Source organism: Xyrauchen texanus, chromosome 46, assembly GCF_025860055.1.
Source record: "Xyrauchen texanus isolate HMW12.3.18 chromosome 46, RBS_HiC_50CHRs, whole genome shotgun sequence".
Classification (NCBI taxonomy): domain Eukaryota; kingdom Metazoa; phylum Chordata; class Actinopteri; order Cypriniformes; family Catostomidae; genus Xyrauchen; species Xyrauchen texanus.
In genome coordinates this window covers 4,722,528-4,744,668 of record NC_068321.1, presented here as the reverse complement: position 1 = coordinate 4,744,668, position 22,141 = coordinate 4,722,528, and the positions used below count along the sequence as shown (strand labels likewise).

Sequence of the window (22,141 nt, the reverse complement as noted above, 5' to 3'; positions counted from 1 at the left end):
CTTTTTATTTTTATTGTTGTGTATTCTATATTGTGTGTATTGTTTACTGTACATTGTATATGATATCGTGTTGTGTAATTATGTGTACATTTGATATGTAAATTGTGTAAATCTGTTGTTTATTGTAAATTTGTATATGTCTCATCACTGTCATGACTGCTATGTTGTTCAGAACAGCACACAAGAATTTCACCTACTGTTGCACTTGTGTACATGGTAGTGTGACAATAAAGTGATTTGATTTTGATTTTGATTTAGTATTTTAAAATAATGAATAAGCATCTCATAATAATGACTAGTATCACTTAATAATGAGGAACACAGTATCTCAAAAAATGAATTAATATCTCATAAAAATGACTTGGTATTTCAAAATAATAAATTAGTATCATAATAATGACTTAGAATACATTATAATGAGAAACTTTCTCATAATAATGAATTAGTATCGCATAACAATTATTTAGTATGTTAAAATAATAAAATAATAAGTGAATAATAAAATAATTACTTGGTATCTCAAAATATTGATTTAGTATCTCATAATAATGATTTAGTATCTCAAAGTAATGAATTATCTTATAATGAGTTAGTATCTCATAATAATGAGAAACACTGTATCTCAAAACAATTAATTAGTATCTCATAATAATGACTTAGTATCTCATAAAAATGACTTGGTATCTCAAAATAATGAATTAGTATTGCATAATAATGACTTAGTATCTCAAAAACATTAATTAGTATTGCATAATAATGACAGTATATCAAAATAATGAATTAGTATTGCATAATAATGACAGTATATCAAAATAATGACTTAGTATCTCATAATAAGGACTTAGTATCTCAAAATAATGATTTAGTATCTCAAAATAATTAATTATTATCTCATAATAATGACATTGTATCTCAAAATAATTAATTATTATCTCATAATAATGACTTAGTATCTCAAAATGATGATTAGTATATAAAAATAATGAATTAGTATTGCATAATAAAGACTTAGTATCTCAAAATAATGATTTAGTATCTCAAAATAATTAATTATTATCTCATAATAATGACTTTGTATCTCAAAATAATTAATTATTATCTCATAATAATGACTTAGTATCTCAAAATGATGATTAGTATATAAAAATAATGAATTAGTATTGCATAATAAAGACTTAGCATCTCAAAATAACGATTTAGTATCTCAAAATAATGAATTAGTATCACATAATAATGACAGTATATCAAAATAATGACTTAGTATCTCATAATAATGACTTTAAAATAATGAATTATTATCATGTAATAATGAATTAGTATCGTATAATAATGACTTAGTATCTCAAAATAATTAGTATCTCAAAATAATGAATTAGTATCACGTAATAATGAATTAGTATCGCATAATAATGTCTTAGTATCTCAAAATAATGATTTAGAATCTCAAAATAGTGAATTTGTATCACGTAATAATGACATTGTATCTCAAAATAATGAATTAGTATTGCATAATAATGACTTAGTATCTAATTATAATGAGAAACTTTCTCTAAATTATGACTTAGTATCTCATAATGACAGGATCTCATATTAATGACTTAGGATCTCATGAGAAACCTTTTCATAATTTTTTCATAATATCTCATAATTATGACTAACCTCTGCAGAAGATTTCTTATAAGTTATTTATTATTTTACAATACTGAATATTGATTTCGTAATAATAAATTATGATACAACAACAATAATCTGACAGCTGACAATAACCGTGTGACGTGCGCAGACTGCGCGTGCGCGGAAAGGGGGAGGAGTCGCTTAAAAGGTGGATGGCTCTTATGGTGTCTAGCTAATCAGATGGAGAAAATGCACATTAAACGTTATTAAATGTGAATTTCACAAATGTTCTTGTGCTGTTAAGCCTTTATGAAGATTTTATGATTGAAAGTATATATTTTTCTTTATCCATTGCTTTTTAAGCGGGGAGTGATAGAGTCGTTTCCTCTGCTCTCATGAGGCTCTAGCATGTTAGCATGCCCTCTGATTTCATATCTCTCCTGAGCGCCGATATCGACCCCAGTTCACCTAAATCCCTCTATTCCAAAGGTAAGAACGTGTTTTTATAACACAACACATTTTCCCTTAATTTACGGCAGCATTCGTCTTTGTAAATTCGTTTAGCTGTATATAAACATTAGGAATGGCTAACATCAGATAGCATGAGAGGAGAGCACGCGCTAGCTCGCTCTCTCTCTCTCTCTCTCTCTCTCTCTCTCTCGTGTGTGTGTGTGTGTGTGTGTGTGTGTGTGTGTGTGTGTGTGTGTGTGTGTGTGTTCCTTGACACATTCTGAGTGACTCAGTGGCTCCGAGGCAACCACGGTTTGCTGTCTAACATCAGAGAAGCATTTCGGACAGCTGTTGCGGGTTAAATAATGCTTTTTTAGCGCTGTAAATCAATGATTTGCAACCAGTGGATTGAGGAGGTTCCAGGGGGTAGCCTACTTAGAAAGATTTAGATTTTTCACTATATTACTTTCAAATTAAATTGTCAAAAATAAATCTGTTATGTGACATGATATATAAAAAAATGAAATGTGTAATGTTGTATGTAAGTTTTCAGGGCTACAAAGCTTTTCTAAAAGACATGACACAGTACTACTGAATTTCTCAAAATCACCTTTCAAAAATGTAGACTGTTGTGGCAGTACCATGGTAAAAGGGTATCAGATGTTCCTGATTATGATTACCTAAATATAATAATGAAATAGAATGAAATAAAAATTCTTATTGATTGTCATGTTGGAAGGTAAGCAGATGATACTTGAAGTTTCTTGTGTTAAAACTATGAGTGTATGGGTCTTCATACATTGAAAGTTAGTGGTTAATTGTGATGAGGAGGGGGGCGTGGCTGCCAGGGCCAGAGGACTAGCTGCAGTCCGCCAGGGGAGGAGCGAGCTGGCGTTCGCCAGGGGGTGGAGGAGCGGTTGAGGACCGGGCAGAGTTTCTGGGAGCCGGCGAGCAATTTCTTCACTCTCCCTCCTCTCTCTCTCTGTGTGTCTCTGCTCGCCCTTTCCCTCTCCCCACGCCCCCCCTCGTCTCTCCCGCAGGTTCACTAGAGGAGGGGTGGACCATGATGGCTGACATAATGGTCGGGGGGAGTGTGACTAGGAGGAGGGCGTGGGTGGGCCATGATGATGCACAACCGGTTCTGAATCAGTGGGAGAGCGAGATAAAGGGGAGCCGGAGGCGCCAGTTGAGCGAGAGATGCACGCGGCCGCATTGTGTGTGTGTGTGTGTGTGTGTGTGTGTGTGTGTTTGTTTGAACTTTTCAACATGTCATTGCATTTTTTTCTTTCAAACTTTTATTCAACATCTGTCTCGCTTGTGATATTTAGATTTATTATTATTACCAGGGTTTCCCGTAGCACTTTGAAACTAAGGCGGCCGCCTAAGCAACACACGCCTGCCGCCTTAACTACGTTGTCAAAAAAATATATATGAGCGATATTCGCCGTGTTACTTTATCCTGTTTTCTCCCTTTCCATCTTTAAATATGTGATAAGCCTTCGTGTTCGCTTCAGTCTTGCTCGCGTTCTTCCAGCGGCGCCGTGTGTGTGTGTGTGTGTGTGTGTGTGTGTGTGTGTGTGTGTGTGTGTGTGTGTGTTCATCTGAGCCTCATTGGTCTGTCACTGCTTGTCAATGTCAGAATATTTGAGATGACCAATCAAATCAAAGTAGGCGGGCTTAATGTTCACAGCGCGAATTTTAGCAGAGCGACTCGACGCGCTCGGTCGGTGAATTGCGAGATAAGATGTAAGTTGCTAAACTAAACATTTGCTATTTGACAGTTTTTTTTAGGTCATAAATGTTAAATGAATCACAAAAATAATCAGGCAAATTAATAAACTTTTGTCTATTTTCGCCATTTTGAACTGAAATTTGACCACTATGTGACGTGAATGATGTAATGTAGCCTAATAATTAATTTATTGCCATTGTGAGGGGATAAGACACATTAACCAGGGTACCCGCAGAATCTTAAAAGCATTGAAAAATAATCTCAAATTAAGGCCTTAAAAGCCTTGGATTGTTACTAATGCAGGCTAATTAAAAATTCATGCAACGTTGAGTGCATCCCGCACTCCAAGTCATAGCAGAAAGCGCGAAAGCGTGCGCACCGTTACTATGGTTACGGCAAGTGAATTGCAGAACAAGATAGTAGCCAAGCGTAGTTTGTCGTCTGAAGTGGGAACGTTTCAGTTTAATGCCAGAATTCAATAATTTAAACCCCAAATCAGAGCTTTTCTGTTAAAAGAACATGTTTTCTACCCGGTCTTTTCAATAGTATCTGGCAATCATTCGCGCGCGCTCTCTAACGCAAGAAGCGCGGATGATCTGAAAACACAGACGAGCTGGAGTTCAGCAATCTTCATTTGAGATTGTCAACTTAAATTGAAGTGTCATTCAGTCGGCCTGTGTTCTGTCACGAGCCGCTTGCGCTGTTTGTGCGAACAAAATGCAGGCTGCTATCCCAGCAGTGTTTTTAATGTTGATGCAATGTTTCCCGAATATCCACACGATTTCAAATGTGACATTGATTTTATACAACAGTTAAAAAACAAAACAAAAGGGTAACATTAAGTGATTTACTACATTTAAAACAGTATAGTCAGGCTTATTGCTCTATTTTGCAATGAAATCTGTGGCTTTGAACGAATCGTGAGATTCAATGAATGACTCGATGACTCACACATAAAGACAATGATTTACCGCCACCTACTGGCGATTTTAATATACTTTTATATAATATTTTTTATTATATAAAAGTATATTATTTATATATATTTATATAATACTTTTATTAATATTAAACGATTTTAATATTGCCTATTTATTGAACATTGTTTTATTTAAGGCATTATTTATTTTTTTAAAGGTATTACAAAGGTAAAAAATGAAATGGGAAAATTGATTAAAGGGAGCAAATATTGTCCCTTAATGAAAAAGGTGACAGTCTAAGTGGAAGAGTGGTACTGCACTCTATAAAATTGGAGAACCACGGAACTAAGGAAAAGGTATATGTAGAATTGCACAAGTGCCAAATTTTTTTTTAATTGTACTTTTGTTATGAGTGTTTTTTGCTGGAAGCTTCACTTTTCCTGATAAACAGTTCGCAACATGGCCCAGTGTGATCATTGAAAACTTTTGTCATGTCTGAAATCTCATCTCTTTACACCGGCCTTTCTGACAAAAGAGTCTGACAAAAGAAATGTAGGACACTGTTTTGGGATCGCTTCAATTGGCAGTTCACATCGTGCCAGAAGATGTATACTATCCCCGACTCAAACTTCATAATAACAGCGAAATAGCACATTGTTTTTTATTCATTACAGTGTATGTAGAGTAGCAAAATTCCTAGATAGTAGTGGTATTCGGCTGAACTCGGACTATGAGCCCAGGCAAGGGGACGTTCATACAGACAGATCACAACATAATGGAACCGAATGCGAGGATCTCGAGACAGACACATATTTTCAAGTTGAACTCCTTTCCTGACAAAGCATTTACAAAACTCATTGCATAATCTGAGAAATGCTTATTAAGAGAGCAAGACGCAATTGCAAGTACCTCTACCAACTGTAAGGGGCTGTTCACAACTAACGCTTTTGCAACCATTCTTTTGTTTTTCCATCTAAACACGAGTTAGACGAACATCTTTGTTTCGCTTTGTTTTTGAGGATTCAGCATCTCGAGCTGGAGTGCTGCTTTTTAGTTGCTGTGTCTAATTAAAAAGAAATTTAAAAAGCATATTGAGACAGCTACTTTCTGTTAAACTGTATTTGTTGCACTGTGTCTAGCCTTTTTGCAGTGCAAGAATGTTATCAATCAAGGTTTTGTTGGAAAGCAACGGCTTCATTTTGGTGTCTTGCCATGGACACCATGCCTGTATAATGTTTTCCGTATCGTAGACTCATAAACAGAGATGTTAACCAGTTCCAATGATTCCTACAAGTTAAGCTGTCACTCTAGTGTTCTTTTTTTATTACCTTTTGTGCATTCTGCAGTGTGCCCTTTGAGTCATCTTGGCTGGACGGCCACTTTTAGGGAGAGTAGCCACAGTACTCGGGGCCTGAAATTCAGTGCGGGATTGCAGCTTCCTGCAAGTTTCACGGTCTCATCCTGGGAAATTCCTGCACACTTTTATTCACTTTACAGTGCAGCTGCGAATTGTTAAACCAATATACAGATGAACGAATCAAATCAATAAACTTGTTTTTGTATTAGGGCTGTGTAACAGGCGGGAACCAGCAGAACAGTCAACGTAAACTCTAATGACAAACTCAACCACAGCCCAATCACAGTCCAGATGCACTCTAAACTTTCCAAACAGCTTCAGGTGATGTAGATCACAAAGTATGAGGGAATTATACTAAAATACCAAATAACTAAATATAGAAGCACTCTCAAATTAAATACAGTGGAGCCGGAGCTGCCATTCCCTTAAGCAAAACTTTTATGTTAGAGCATTTTTAAAGGAAACACCTCACCATTATATCTTTAATGCATTTTTTATTCAATTTAAAATAAAAAGGAAGCAGGTCATGTAAATAAGTATAAACTCCGAAACATTTCTCTGTGCGGTCAACAGCGCTTCTACGAGTCGCGTGAAGGTGGAAAGATTGAGACTGCACCCGGCCGATGCACACTCTGGCACAGGGACACTCGTCCCGTGTGCACGCTTGCTCCAGTTAGATTATAACGTAATGGCTCGCCACATAGTGAATCATAATACATATGTGTTGCGGTGTATATCTTACAGCAACTCTATGAAGAAGAGAGATTTCGTTTTTTTTAGTTAAAGATGGATTGATATGAACAAAAAGTGAGAGAGGCAGTCTTCCCACCACTGCAACAAAATACTTGTTTAATTTGTTGTTGTTTTGGCTTGTTTTCCAATAAAAATATCTAAAACTCATTTACTTTAGGAGCTCTATAAAAAATGATCTGAGAATATTGAATTTAATACATATTTAAAAATCCTTAAAACAAGATACATTTAACTGAAGCAACATATCATATATTTATCATATTGCTTTCAGAGAATAGATCTTGAATATAATTCCACATCCTTGAATATACCTCATCCATAATGATAGCAACCCATACCAGTACCCCTCCTCCACCTTGCTGACACCTGATTCAAAGTGGTGACCTGTGTCCATTAGTGATCCAGCCACTGGCCCATCCATCTGGTCCATCAAGAGTCACTCTCATTTCATCTGTCCATAAAACTTTTGAAAAATCTGTCTTGTATTTCTTTTCTCTATCTTGACGCTTGAACTTGTGAATATATTCAGTTGTGGTCGTGTTTCAGCCTTCTTGACCTTGGCCAGGTCTCTGAGCACTTGACACCTTGTACTTCTGGATGCTCCAGGTAGATTGCAGTTCTGGAATATGGTAGCATTGGAGGATAATAGGTTCCTGGTAGCTTCACGTTTAATTCTTCTCCAGTCTTTTGCAGTTAATTTGCGCCTTTTCTTCTCCATGCGTTTTTTGCGCCCCAGATGACTATTTGCAACAAAACTTTGATTGTCCGGTGGTCACACCTCAATAGTTGAGCTATTTCAAGATTGTTGTATCCGCCTGAAAGGCATTTTACAATTTTTTACTTTTCAGTGACAGTTAAATCTCTTTTTAGGCCAATTTTACCTGAGGTAATGAAGCTGCCTAATAATTATGCACACCTTGATATAAGGTGTTAAGTCACTTTCGCCACACCCTCCCTCAATACACAAATACATACCACCATTCATGATTGAATCCAATAAGCATTCAAGTTTATATGGTTTGGAGTTGGAAAATGTACATGGAAATAATGATAAGATCAGAATACTCACTTGCCTAATAATTGGGCACGCAGTGTAGTGTTCCATCCAGGGTCTGAAATTAATGGAGGCTCTGGGCAAATATGGCCCTGAAATTCAAAATATGGGTGCAAAAAGAATGCCCCCGCAAAGTGTTCCTGTTTTACCACTAATATCTGATATAGTTCGAAATACATACATCGCAATCTTCATAGGAATTTTCAATGAACATTATTTGTTTCATGCTGTCCGTTGTGCAGATGTTGTAGTCAGAGTCAGTGGCAGATGCTCGCGCCATAAACTCTCACAGACGGGCACTCCACTTCCCACACTCCGTATCAGATCAATGTTGTGCTCAAGTGCTAAATTACATGACCATTCTGAGTTTGGACCATTGATTCAAAATATACTGTCCTAGTGAGTAACTGTGCTTTAGCCTACTTCCCTGGCCATCAGCTCATTTCAGTTATGGATCTATCTGTTTGAAAAGCCTCCTCACCACCTAGAGGCCAAAAGTGCGGGAAGGATGGATATTATATATTTATTAAATTAATTAGGTCTGAGAGATCACAAATAATATTGTAACCATATGCTTCAGTGTAGTTAATAATATTAACAAATAATATCTGGATAAATAGCCTTGATTTTAATTTAAACGTTATTAATTATTCAATAATAATTTTAGATTAACCACTTGTGTATGAATCATACCTCTGACTAATCTTCTTTGTGAAATGTTTATTTTTATTTTTTTTAAATGTCCCCCAAATCTGGGGAAATTCTGTCATCTCCTCTGTGTTGGTGCATTTTTTGTCATTGTTAATTTAATAGACAAAATGTTTGTATATACAGTATCTCACAAAAGTGAGTACACCCCTCACATTTTTTATAAATATTTGATTATATCTTTTCATGTGACAACACTGAAGAAATGATACTTTGCTACAATGTAAAGTAGTGAGTGTACAGCTTGTATAACAGTGTACATTTTCTGTTCCCTCAAAATAACTCAACAGATAGCCATTAATGTCTAAACCGCTGGCAACAAACGTGAGCACACCCCTAAGTGAAAATGTCCAAATTGGGCCCAATTAGCCATTTTCTTTCCCCGGTGTCATGTGACTCGTTAGTGTTACAAAGTCTCAGGTGTGAATGGGGAGCAGGTGTGTTCAATTTGGTTTCATCACTCTCACACTCCCTCAAACTGGTCACTGGAAGTTCAACATGGGACCTCATGGCAAAGAACTCTCTGAGGATCTGAAAAAAACAATTGTTGCTCTACATAAAGATGGCCTAGGCTATAAGAAGATTGCCAAGTCCCTGACACTGAGCCGCAGCATGGTGGTCAAGACCATACAGCGGTTTAACAGGACAGGTTCCACTCAGAACAGGCCACGCCATGGTCGACCAAATAAGTTAAGTGCACGTGCTCAGCATCATATCCAGAGGTTGTCTTTGGGAAATAGACATATGAGTGCTGCCAGCATTGCTGCAGAGGTTGAAGGGGTGGGGGGTCAGCCTGTCAGTGCTCAGATCATACGCCGCACACTGCATCAAATTGGTCTGCATAGCTTTCGTCCCAGAAGATGTCTTCTAAAGATGATGCACAAGAAAGCAAGTGTCATGGTCTGGGGCTGCATGAGTGCTGCCGCTACAGTTCACTGGGGAGCTACAGTTCATTGAGAGAACCATGAATGCCAACATGCACTGTGACATACTGAAGCAGAGCATGATCCCCTCCCTTCGGAGACTGGGCCGCAGGGCAGTATTCCAGCATGATAACGACCCCAAACACACCTCCAAGATGACCACTGCCTTGCTAAAGAAGCAGAGGGTGAAGGTGATGGACTGGCCAAGCATGTCTCCAGACCTATAATGGTGGCCACAGAAAATATTGACACTTTGGGCCCAATTTGGAAAGTTTCACTTAAGGGTGTACTCACTTTTGTTGCCAGCGGTTTATACATTAATGGCTATCTGTTGAGTTATTTTGAGGGGACAGCAAATTTGCACTGTTATACAAGCTGTACACTCACTACTTTACATTGTAGCAAAGTGTCATTTCTTCAGTGTTGTCACATGAAAAGATATAACCAAATATTTACAAAAATGTGAGGGTGTACTCACTTTTGTGAGATACTGTATATGTGAATGAGAAGACTTTTTGTTTCAGTAACAATGCACACATGCAATGTACAGATCATGCAATTTTAACTCTAATTAGCTTTTGTTGACGTTATTAACTTAGGGGTTCACATACAGTTTCCAACCTACACTGTGAATGTTTGAATGATGTATTCAATAGAAGATCAATACAATTATTTGTGTGTTATTGGTTAAACCGGATCGTGTGTGTTCATTGTTGTAACTTGGATGAAGTTTAAACCAGATTTTAAGACAAATTAAAACCGATCAGCCACAACATTAAAACCACCTGCCTAATATTGTGTAGGTCCCCCTTGTGCAAAACAGCTCTGACCCGTTGAGGCATCTACTCCACAAGACATCTGAAGGTGTCCTGTGGTATCTGGCACCAAGATGTTAGCAGCAGATCTTTTAAGTCCTGTAAGTTGCAAGATAGGGCCTCCATGGATCGGACTTGTCCAGCACTAGTAGTCAAGGCCGATATTCTGCCTTTTTTTTTTTTTTTTTAAATGGCACCATGATATGCAGATAAAGGACAGCGAACACCCCGGCTCAACAACCTTCAGATCACCATCAACAGTCACGTAATATAAGGGGGGACCAAACCATAAAACATTTTATACACAAGACACAGATTTGAGAATTATAATTCTCAAAGCTCAGAAGACTATGTTTTTCCAGTATCTTACAATGATGACATTGAGTTGGCTTTTTATCCAGAATGTTTAGGTTTGTTTGTACAGGGATTCTAGTTGTTTAATCACTGTTTCTCCAGCCTGCCCCCAAATTATATGTAGTGGTTTTTATCATTTTCTTGACATGCTTCTTAAAACTAAGATTTGGATCCATTATTATACCAAGATATTTAAATTCAGTAACTATATCAGTCTTTTCACCTTTAATGAAAATGTCAGCATTAGGAGGCTGCAAATTGTTTTTTGTAAAAGAACATACCTATTGTCTCACTAATGTTCAAGCTAAGACATAATTGATCAAGCTACTGTGTGATCCTTTCTATAGCAGTTGTTAGCTTCTCGGCTACTAGCTCAGCTGTTTTGGCATGTGTGTATGCAACAGTGTCATTGGCATACATTTGCAATTCTATCCCATTACACTGTTGTGGATGGTCATTAATATTAGAGGTCGACCGATATGGGTTTTTTCAGGCCGATGCCGATCTTTTGAAATCCGGGTCGGCCGAAGGCCGATTAATGCTGCCGATTTAATTTGGCCGATATGTGCTTGTTTTTAACCTCTTATTTGAACCTTTTATTTGAAAGATAAAATGTAACACAAATAATTACTTAAGATAGACAAAATTTCTCAACAAATACATTTATTGAACACTTGACCAATCTGCACTTGTACACTTAAATTAAAAATGTATAATGTAAAAACATATTGTATAAATAATGTATAACAAATATATTAAATAAACAAAGCAGGTGTTACTGAACTGCTCCGAGACACAAAGGTTGAGATCCAAATGCAGCTTTAATTAAGGGGCAATCCAGACACGTAATCCAATATTCAGAGCATCCAAGAGAAGCACAGGCATAACTAGGGATGGGTATCGTTAAGGTTTTAATGGTATTACTATCTTACCGATACTGCTTATCGATCCGGTACTTTAACGGTATTCTTAGCGGTTCTTTTTGTTACATATATATATATATATATTAAACAAAGATAAACAAAAGATAAACAATTACACAAAGATAAATAGGCACAGTGATTTAATTTCAGGAAGGTCTACTAACATTACTGGTCAGGTGTGGTCTAAAAAGAAATCTAATGAAGTAATCAATTGTAAAATAACACTGCATAGTTTATCATAGATAACTTCTGCATTAATAAGCATTAATCTATTCATTCAAGAACTGTAAGTGATTTTCTCTTTGCCTTTTGTTGTTTGATAGACTCCTGATGCAGCATATTTTCTCCCAACTATTTCCATAACTACATCCATTTAAGACATAAACTGTGTTTAAGTGAATCTCCAAGCCGGTCGTTTTGACATATTTTTGTGTATAGTTGATCGTTTAGACGCGCACATGAAACCCAAAGTAGCCTATAGTTTGCTTGTCTCGTTGCACCACCTTGGGAACGGTATCTCTTGCGCTCTTTTTATTATTAAACGCGTCCCGCAATTTAGCAACAGTAGCTAGACTGCATTTTACAACAATCACCGATCGTGCTGATTCTGACGTTAAGTTTGAGTTTTAGGGAGAAATGTCAGTGCACCGCTGTGAAGGGAAGGAAGTTGTGCTAGACAGAATGCGGCTTATGTATAAATATTCTTTTTATAATCTTTGGAAGGTGAAATCTAAAATAAAATCAGACTAATATCACAGATCTAAACCATGCTACGTTTGAATAGCATGCTCGCTCTCTCTCTCTTCTCTCTCTCTCTCTCTCTCTCTCTCTCTCTCTCTCTCTCTCTGACTGCGAATAGCTAAATTGCATCACAGACAAATGGTTTCATGTTATTATACGTAGAAATGGCTGCCGAGATAAAATAACTTTCTCTTTATAGCAATAATAAATGTATTTTCTTAATTTCTCCAGTACCGACAGCAGAACCGGTAACGTCCGAGCTTACCAAAGCCAGTCCTTCAATAGCCTATAGTGCGTTGGTATCTTTTTTGTTACTTATTTCTCTACATTGAGTGACAACACTCTCAAATATAAGACACACAAACAGAACAAATAAAAGTGTCAGATTCACTGTCTGTAATTGCAAAATTCTTGCTTACTTATTGTGACATGATAGCAACCCTTCTGCTGTGATAATGCAACTTCAACTACGCTATCAATATCCAAAGTAGCCGAACGTCATGTCGCCTAATGCGTTTGTCGCGTTTTTTCTTGAAGTTGGCAGTAACATATGAAACGTTTTTAATTAAATATAAAGGAGTTATACAAATTTAATCCTTACTGTTTTCTCCAAGGAACTTAGCTCCTTCCTTAGGCACTGGATGAGGTCTGCTCACAGCGTGCGTCGAACACGTGTTCCACAACAACACTAGGCTGCCCACAGATGCGCCTGCCTAATAATCAGCTTGATATACTTGGATAATTAATATACAGACTAACTAATAGGAGGCCTAACACCGATCCTTGAGGTAGACCCATTGTGCACTTCATGTTGCTGGACCGTGTATCTTTAACTTTTAACACATTGTGTCCTATTAGATAAATATGAAGACATCCACGCCTGTGCTCTAGATGAAAAATTAAACTTTGAAAGTTTAGAAATGAGAACATCGTGATTAACTGTATGCTTTACGCAGGTCTAAAAATACAGCACCAACTACTCGTCCTTTGTCAAGCCTAGATTTTATTTGCCCTATCAGGTGTAAGGTAGCTCTTTCAGGGGAATGATTTGTTCTAAAGCCAAACTGCATATAAACCAAAATTCCTTGTTAAAGGGGTCATGACATGGTTTTTTTTATTGTATTATTATGTTCTCTTAGGTGCAATTATAGTATTAATATATATTTTTTTAAGAAAAACTTTTAAAATCTAGTGATTTATGACCTTTTCCCACCCTGTTTCTCATCCTCTGATTCAAACAGTCTGTTTTGGGGGCGTTTTCCATTTAAGACTTCAGTGTTAACGCCCACTGTTATGATTGGCTAACGTCAGTGCCTATGTATCAATTATTGACGCTCCCAGCCAGAACAATATGCAAGTAAACTAAGTAAAAACACTGTGATTATTCATAATGAATGAAATTGCGCTTTAAAAAGTAGTTTAAAGTTTAAAATAGATTACTTACAGTTTAGCGTCGTCGTTGTTCCCAGAATAGTCGGCACGGACTTATCTTTGAGCAACAGTTTTCTGGCAAAGCCAGCATCATATTGAGATTTGTTCTCAAAACAGTCATCCTTAAAATGTACAGAACAAACGCTTAAGTTAACACTGCCGTGACTGGAACGTCCGCAAAAAATAAACTGCATCCATTTTTCCCTGACGTCTGGATCTTTCGGCAGCTTATTCAGAGGTTTTGTTTGACCACAGCCAGGAACAGCACATCTGTGTGGCATCGTAATTTTCCTGTGCACAAGTAGTCTCTGTCAGAGCTCGCTGTCCATCGACTGAACACTTGTGAGGCGACGGCGATACTGAAATGAGCGTAGTTGTCTTGCGCTTAAATCGTAGTTATCTTGTGCTGGAGGCGGTCATATGCAAACGCTGTTACGTCACTTCTAACCGACACGTCACTTCTAACCATGAATCCAGAACGAGCTGTATTTTGAGCTTGATTAAATAAATGATTCGTTTAGAATGGGGAGGACGTCTTAAAATATTAAACTTGCAGGACGTTTTAATGATACAAAGACCTCTTATATACCAAAAGATCAAGGCAAATTTGGTTTCTCATGTCATGACCCCTTTAAGGAATTGGTTATTCACTTGTTCGAGTAAAAAATGTACTTGAAAAGGACATGTATTGGTTACATGCTCAACTAACATGTCAAAGTTTCTGTTGTATTTTTTCTAAAATTGACTAAATAGTGGGGCCTGACTTCCGCGCTGCTGCAGAGGGAGAGTGGGGGTGGGGTTACGCGGCGAATGTGAGAGAGAATGGATGCAAACGGTATGAATTAACGGAAGAAACAGGTTATGTAACACAACATCAAACTACGGTATTGTCTCATCCTATATTTTGTTTAAAAATATATCAATATACATTAAGTCGATTGTGGCAGGGCGGAGGGTGGGTCCGGGTCGTGATCGTACACACCCGGTCCCGTATTAGGCTAATCAAGCCTCCCGAGAGGGATAAAGGTCGACTGCAGAGGATCGTGCGGGAGATAGAGATCGTTTACGGACATGTCCGTCGTGTGTGTGTGTGTGTGTGTGTGTGTGTGTGTGTTTGTCTTTTTTTTAAGTTTTATATTAAACTATTATTTATATTGACAAGCCGGTTCTCGCCGCCTCCTTTCCATTGATTCCTTTACATCGATATACTGCCTAGCCCTACTTCCAACACATGAAATTCAAGAACTGACTGTTCACTTGCTGCCAGAGTAATTTAATTTGGCCAGAATATCCTGCAGTTATAAAAACTTAACCAAGATTGACCTTATCATACTAGCAATCTTTGTGTCTAATGTTAACAAACGTTGCCTACATTTTGTAACGTCATTTATTTTAACATGGAACTTGGAACTTACCTGCTCAGATGATGTTTTTGGATTTTATTTATTTGTCCATTCACTCCGATAAGCTGTCTTGTATTCATGTGTACACCGGTGCCTTGAACCACATTCATCCGTGCAAAGGAGCAGAGCCGAAGCAAAACTTCGATAATTCCCAAAACAATGTTCTTTTGCAAGACGCATACATTTCTCCTTTTTTTTTTAACCGCGAGAGGGTCAAAAGTTAAATAGTGTAGCTTTAAAATGGCTTGAAACGGCATTTTTATTTCCAAATCAATTTACAGAAGCCTATAACTAGTGTCCGAAAATAACTTTTTAGGCTACCAGCCAAGATGGCTAAATTTGACTAAGCATTTCCTTTCACTGACCTTTTGTTAAAAAATAATTAAAATGTTACTCTAATTCATATGTTTCATGCACTGTTTTGTACCCTATTCATGGAAAGTGCCATCTCACTATGAAAGCACAGTTGCAGGACTAGTAGCATTTTGGTCAACTAACATGGACGTGCACAGAAAATTGGAAATCGGACCTTGAAACAACACCCCCTTCAGATATTCTTTGAATAAAAGCTCTGATGCCTGTAGTGTAAATGAAGCGAGGTCTGCAGGTCTGCATTCCACTCATTTACCCTCATGCCACCCCAGATGTGTATGAAAGATTTTTAGAATATTTCAGCTCTGTATGTCCATACAGTGCAATTGAATGATGGCCAGAACTTTGAAGTAGGAATGCACCGATTATGTATGAAAATTTTTGGCCAGTACCGATTTTAACAAAAAACTATTGCCCGATACCGATGCAAATACCGATATTTTGCCAATTAACTTATTTTGCCATCACATTACTGTTTCACTCAGGACTTATGCTTTAAAAATTTACAAGAGCTACAAAAGCTTTTTCTCTCTTCTAACAATACATAATGTCAACCACATTATGAAAAATAAAAAGTTACCAAAAGAACAAAATACCATTAAAGTTTATTGTGGTGTAATGGATAATGGAAAATCCCATCCAGACTGCTAGGTGGCACCGCTTGCTTACACAATGCTGAATGGAACGCTGACTGAATCACTGATTGCAGTCTATTTTTAAACTCAGCTTTCAAGCTTTCATAATTACACAAGACCATATTGCAATTTTAATCTTATCTCAATCAATCGTGCAGCCTTGATGGATACACCAAACCAGTGTCTCAGAAGTCAAAGTTTGCTGCCAGTTTGAAAGCTTTTTTGTTTTTACCTCATCATGTAGCCAATAGGTAAGTGGCACTTCACAATTGTCATGTCTGTAACGACAGTTTTTCCTCAGTGTGAGAATGAGAATGATTATTATGATAATGATTATAGGTCAAGCGTGGTGGTAAACAGTGAGTGAGTGACTCGTTCATTAGGACAACTCTTGTTATCGTCATCAGCATGCCACCATGGCCACAGAATGAAATGTAAAGTTGATATGGAGGGCCGTCGCTTAATAAGCTGTAATCATTTGCATTTGTCTCACTTGCCAAGAGACAGTCGCTGCTGATTTTTTTGAGTTGATGAGGACATTACATTGGAACTGCTGGACCTCTAAAATCTCAAGTGCCAGACACGAGGCGGGGAATTATTACAGTGTCTCTCTTCATCTATTGATGACATGAAACTGCCGTGGGAAAAATGTAACTGTGTTCCAGACTAAATAAATGATTAGGAGCCATTCTCAACTAAACTGGAACAGTTAGGAGCCAAATGGGTGTTTTAGTTGCCACATCACATAATTGCTCAATTTAAATTGTTCAAAAACAAGATAGAAAGCCAAATAAAAGGCAGCTGATAGCTCATTAATCGGGTGTTTTAATATACAGTTTATACTGTACAGTTGAGTGCACAAATTTGCATTCCCCTTTTGTCTCAAGTTTTCACACCCCTTTCAGAATTTATACAAATATAAGATAATTGTTTTTTATTATTTAGTACTGCCCTTCAGAATATACATAACAGGTATTTACATAAAGTATAATATCATATAGTAGTGTGCTGCCTTCATTAGCATCAGTATGAGTCCCTTTCACATCAATTATAAATTATTATTTAAATCTGGGCAGTATGAAGTTTCCTGCTGGAAAATGCAGGGATGTCACTGGAAAGGCAGTGCTGGATGGCAGTATATGTTGCTCCAAAATTTTTACATATCTGTCTGCATTCATGGTGTTCTAACAGATGTGTGAGTCCTAACTAGAAAATAAACTATCAGTTGGTTTATTAATCTTAATGTAATTTTTTTTTTAATCATTCCTTGCCTGGTTTGTTCATCTGGCTCCAGAAAAATTGGAGCAACTCCCAAAATAGCCGCCGAACAGTGGTAGCACATGCTCCCAAATAACTAATTAAAGAAACATTTGATTGGCTCCAAATAAAAAGTAAAATGATACAAACAAATGTTTGCATTTCCTCTGAAACATTTTGTTTTCTCTTGCTTTGTCTTATTATATTTCAAAATAAAACAGTAATGGGCTAATATGGTACATGGGCAACATCACGGATGAATGTGGTTCAAGGCACCGGTGTACACGTGAAAAAGGGACATCTTAACAGAGCGAATTAACAAATAAATAACAAAAGAAAGGAAAAGACAGATATCTGAAAACATGTCATCTGAGCAGGCAAGTTTCATATCTTATGCCGTTGTTTTGACTTATTGGAAACATTGATGTTTTGAAATAAATGACGTTACAAAAGTTAGGCAACGTTTGTTAACATTAGACACAATGGTTGCTAGTATGATAAGGTCAAACTTTGTAAAGTTTTTATAACTGCAGGATATTCTGGCCAAATAGACCACGGTAGTAACTCATTTATAGATTGTCTTTGTTACCAACCAGTGGTCAACATAATTTCAAGACTTGCGTGTCCTTGGCAAGCCTAGGACTAAAGGATTTATTTATTTATTAGTTGTTTTTTTATGATCCATGGTACATTTTTCTTGTTCGTTGTGTCGTCAAACTTTCAGCTTAAGCTACTCCCACACATGCGCTACAGTAGCCAGATCTTATTTTCTCTGTGTACGGATATTACGCCAGCACGCACGGGCAATTGACGCATGTATGCATTTCCCCTGAAATCTGTCCCGACAGCTCTAAAATATTTATTATATAATATCATTATTATAGGTTTATCAAAGTGTATTTGGGTAAAGACATGGTTTGGAAGATGGGGTTTTGTTGCACTCATTAATAACATTTTGTTTTTTTTAACAAAAGAAAAGTTACATAGTGTAGCAAAATTTTTTGCCACAACAAAACATGCTAATGTTGTTGTTGTTGAATTGTGGTCTTTTCTCAGTAAATACTGATATATGCTGCAAGTAATACTGTTACATCGTTATCAGTAATGCTTGATTTTTTTAAACATCCTCATAAATTGTCAGAAGAGAAGTGTTTTCAAACAGAAATAAATCATTGACTGTAAAGGCAAGGCAAGGTATTGTGTTGTCAATGGAATGACAACATTCCACTCTGTTGTTATGTTCAGTGCAGTCACCTGGCGATGCTTTACAGGTAATGTGTGAGAAGTTGTCATGGTAATATTGCTTCAATTCTTTTCTATCAACAACACTGTAGCAGGTCCCATTTACATAATGCAGCGGTCCCATAGAGACTCTATGGGGCGGTACACTGGCAAGGAGTCAAGGCATTTAAATTTTTATTTTTTTTTATTATTATTTTTATGAATGCCAATGCTTCAGTTTGCTGAATAAACTGCTTTTGTGAGGAAACAGCTCATCACTTAATACACTGACTGCCTACCCACTAATCTTCAACAAGTTTTACACTAAATCATTTTGGAATTAACTGTGTGTGAAGTTTACTACCTTAAAATTGCTGTATTCACAGACAATATTGCAACAGTTAGGTGTCAGTTTACTGCTCTCCCCATTCTTTTGTATGGTATCCGCAAATGTTGATTTACTGTCGTAACATACTGATTGACCATTATGTTCTCTCTTGGTAAAAGTGCAGAGTTATTTCAATAAACAATAGAATCTCATTCTGAACCTGGCACAAGGGCATTATGGGAAATAGTGTCACTTTATGGTGCTCTGGGAAACAAACACCTCTTCTGTTTATTAAATGTCTACTGTTTCTTAGGAAAAAGCTGTGCTCACTGCTCAGGGATATTATGTTACTACCATAATAATATTTCACATGGTATTAAAAAACATGAACGCTAACACGTTTTGCAACTAGGGCTGGGCAATTTGGCTTAAATTATATCTTGACATTTTTCAGTTTGTAATTGCCTGAATGTTTGGACATTCAGTACTATATTTCTTTCACAAAGCATGTGATCTGCTCTCAAAGAGGTAAAAACACACACGAGACCCGCACGTGCACAGAACAGCACCTTTATCCATTCTGAAGCACACACAGACCATGTTTATCTTTATTTTATCGCAGCCCATTACAATTTGTTTTATCCCATATGACCATATCACCATTTTGGTGTTCTTTTGATTAATTGTGCTGCCCAGAAGGATTAGTAAAATTAGTCTACTGATCTGCTTTATATGAAACTTAATGGCCAAATAAAAAGCACATTCAAATAATAAAAAAAAAATTATATTGCTTAATTTTATATTTTCAGCCAAATTATCATGATAATATAGTGAATATTCAATGTTTCGCCCAGCCCAGAACAATGATTGGAAGCTCTTCTTCCCTCCTTTTATAGCAAACAGTCTGTTCTTATAATCCAATCAGAATGATAGTGATTTCACCTGACTAGTATTGTTTACACTTTCCCAGGTGCTGCTGATATGATTAGTGAAAATATGTTGGTTGGTCTTTTTGTGCCAGGACCAAAAAACAGTGACATTTTTAAAAATGTTTTGGCCAATGAAGCTTTTTGCAATTATTAAAAATGCATCTGATCACTCTGCACAATAATCTAGAAACGATGTGAATCAACACCACAACAACTGAAGCAGAAAACTTTGCGAAACACAAAATGTATGTCACTGCCAATACTTTTGGCCACGGATGTACAGTGGTCTGAGGAGGGACAAACCACAAAATGGTGACAGGGTGTTGGGCGTTAGGGTTGGGTGATAGGACGATGTAATCGGATATCAGCAATGTCTTACAAAGAGCCCAATGCCGATTACGGACAGACAATGATTGACAATATCAGAAAATGGCAAAACCATGGATCTCGAATATCATTAAATATATTAAACCGTGGCCAGGGTGACCCGCAAAAGGCTGCGAGTTCCAAATGTGTTTCATTCGTGGTAATTTTGCTCATCTACCCACAACAGATGGGTGACCTTTAAGACTTCTCGGAGTGACACATGACAAGAAATGCTGATAGTCACAAAGACATGCACTTGAAGAACCACACTATTATATTTTTAAGAGCAGACAAATTAAAAGCCGTCAGTGCATTTGTCTGATTTGCTGCACCACAGGCCTGTCGGCGTGCAGCGCCAGACTGTCTCATGGAACAAGGGCAGGTTGAGAGTTTTCATTCATCTGAAAACTGTTTGCAAGAATAATGTCGACTATGAGAATGCTGCAAATAATCTCCGATCATATCAGGTGTTGTTTAGTTCACTTTATTTCTACGCGGTGTGGAGCGGAGGGGGGCGGGCCCATTCGGAATATCGCGCGCCCGGTGCCCAATCGGCCTGATGAGGCGCGCGAGGGATAAAGGCGGCCGGTGACGATTGTTCGAGAGAGAGAGAATTACGGACATGTCCGTCATGTGTTTATGTTTGTGCTTTTGGTTTAAGTTTACATTAAAATATTATTTATGTTGACAAGCCGGTTCTCGCCTCCTCCTTGCCCATCCTTTAACTGTTTTACATTGGTGCTGAAACCCGGGAAGGAGGAGGGATGCCCGTCCACCCAGGGGAGCGCCGCTGCCGGGTGACGGAGGAGCCCGACCGCCCGGATGCGGGGTACGGCCGTCGTCTGCGGGGCAAGTGGGGACTGGATACCTCGACCGCCTGGAGCGAGGGAGCCGCTGCCGGGGGCGGAGGAGTGCCCTGCCGTCCCCAGAGACGCGGAGGGGTCGAGGGAAGTCCGCCGTCCGCGAGGGGAGGAGGGAAGAAACTCTCCGACCGCCCGGAGCGGTAGAGCCGCTGCCAGGGGCGGAGGAGTGTCCCCATTTGCCGCCAGAAAAGCGGAGGCGCATTCTACCCGCTGGGGGTCGACGGTTTCACTCTGGTTCGCCCGGGGGTGGAGCGGCTGTCGTCCGCCTGAGTGTGGAGGAGTGTTCGAGGACCACGCGACGGTACATCAGAGAACAGGTGAGTGAGCTTTTTCTCTCTCTCCTCTCTCTCTCCCTGTTGCACCGTGTTGGCCTTTTCCCTCGCCTATTTTGTTTTGTTGTTGTTGTCTTCCCCGCCTGTCTCCTCCCAGGGCGAGGAAGGCGGGGATGACCATGCGGGACGCAAGATACACCCCGCCCCAGGGATAGGAGGGGGGGGGTGTACGTCATGCCGGTGGCACCCCGGCCTGAGATAACGCCGGGAGGAGTGTGGAGCGGAGGGGGGCGGGGCCGGTCGGAATATCGCGCCCAGTCCCCAATCGGCCTGATGAGGCGCGCGAGGGATAAAGGCGGCCTGTGACGATTGTTCGAGAGAGAGCGAGAGAATTACGGACATGTCCGTCATGTGTGTTTATGTTTGTGCTTTTGGTTTAAGTTTACATTAAAATATTATTTATGTTGACAAGCCGGTTCTCGCATCCTCCTTGCCCATCCTTTAACTGTTTTACAGCGGTTAGCATGCATTGTCAATGCCACTCTGCAGGTTCAGTAATATATATCTTTATATTAAAGAAACACAGACAAAAGTGGTTAAATGATAAAGTAATTCAAGGCACATTCACCTTAAACCTAAAATTTTGTTTTCTTTAGGCAGCATTAACTGTATTACCAAAATGCAATGAAAACACAAATTCGATAAGAACACATGTTTGGC

The 22,141-nt window shown here is 38.2% G+C and overlaps 1 protein-coding gene across 1 annotated transcript in view; it reads left to right on the top strand.

The window, feature by feature from the left end:
• Window positions 1-1,816: 1,816 nt before the first annotated feature.
• nfat5a (nuclear factor of activated T cells 5a) overlaps window positions 1,817-22,141 on the top strand; it is a 50,361-nt gene continuing 30,036 nt past the window's right edge. The window contains exon 1 of the mRNA XM_052119659.1: window positions 1,817-2,103. Within this exon, the coding sequence (XP_051975619.1) occupies window positions 2,031-2,103 (73 nt within the window). The 5' untranslated portion in view covers window positions 1,817-2,030. The remainder of the gene's footprint in view (window positions 2,104-22,141) is intronic.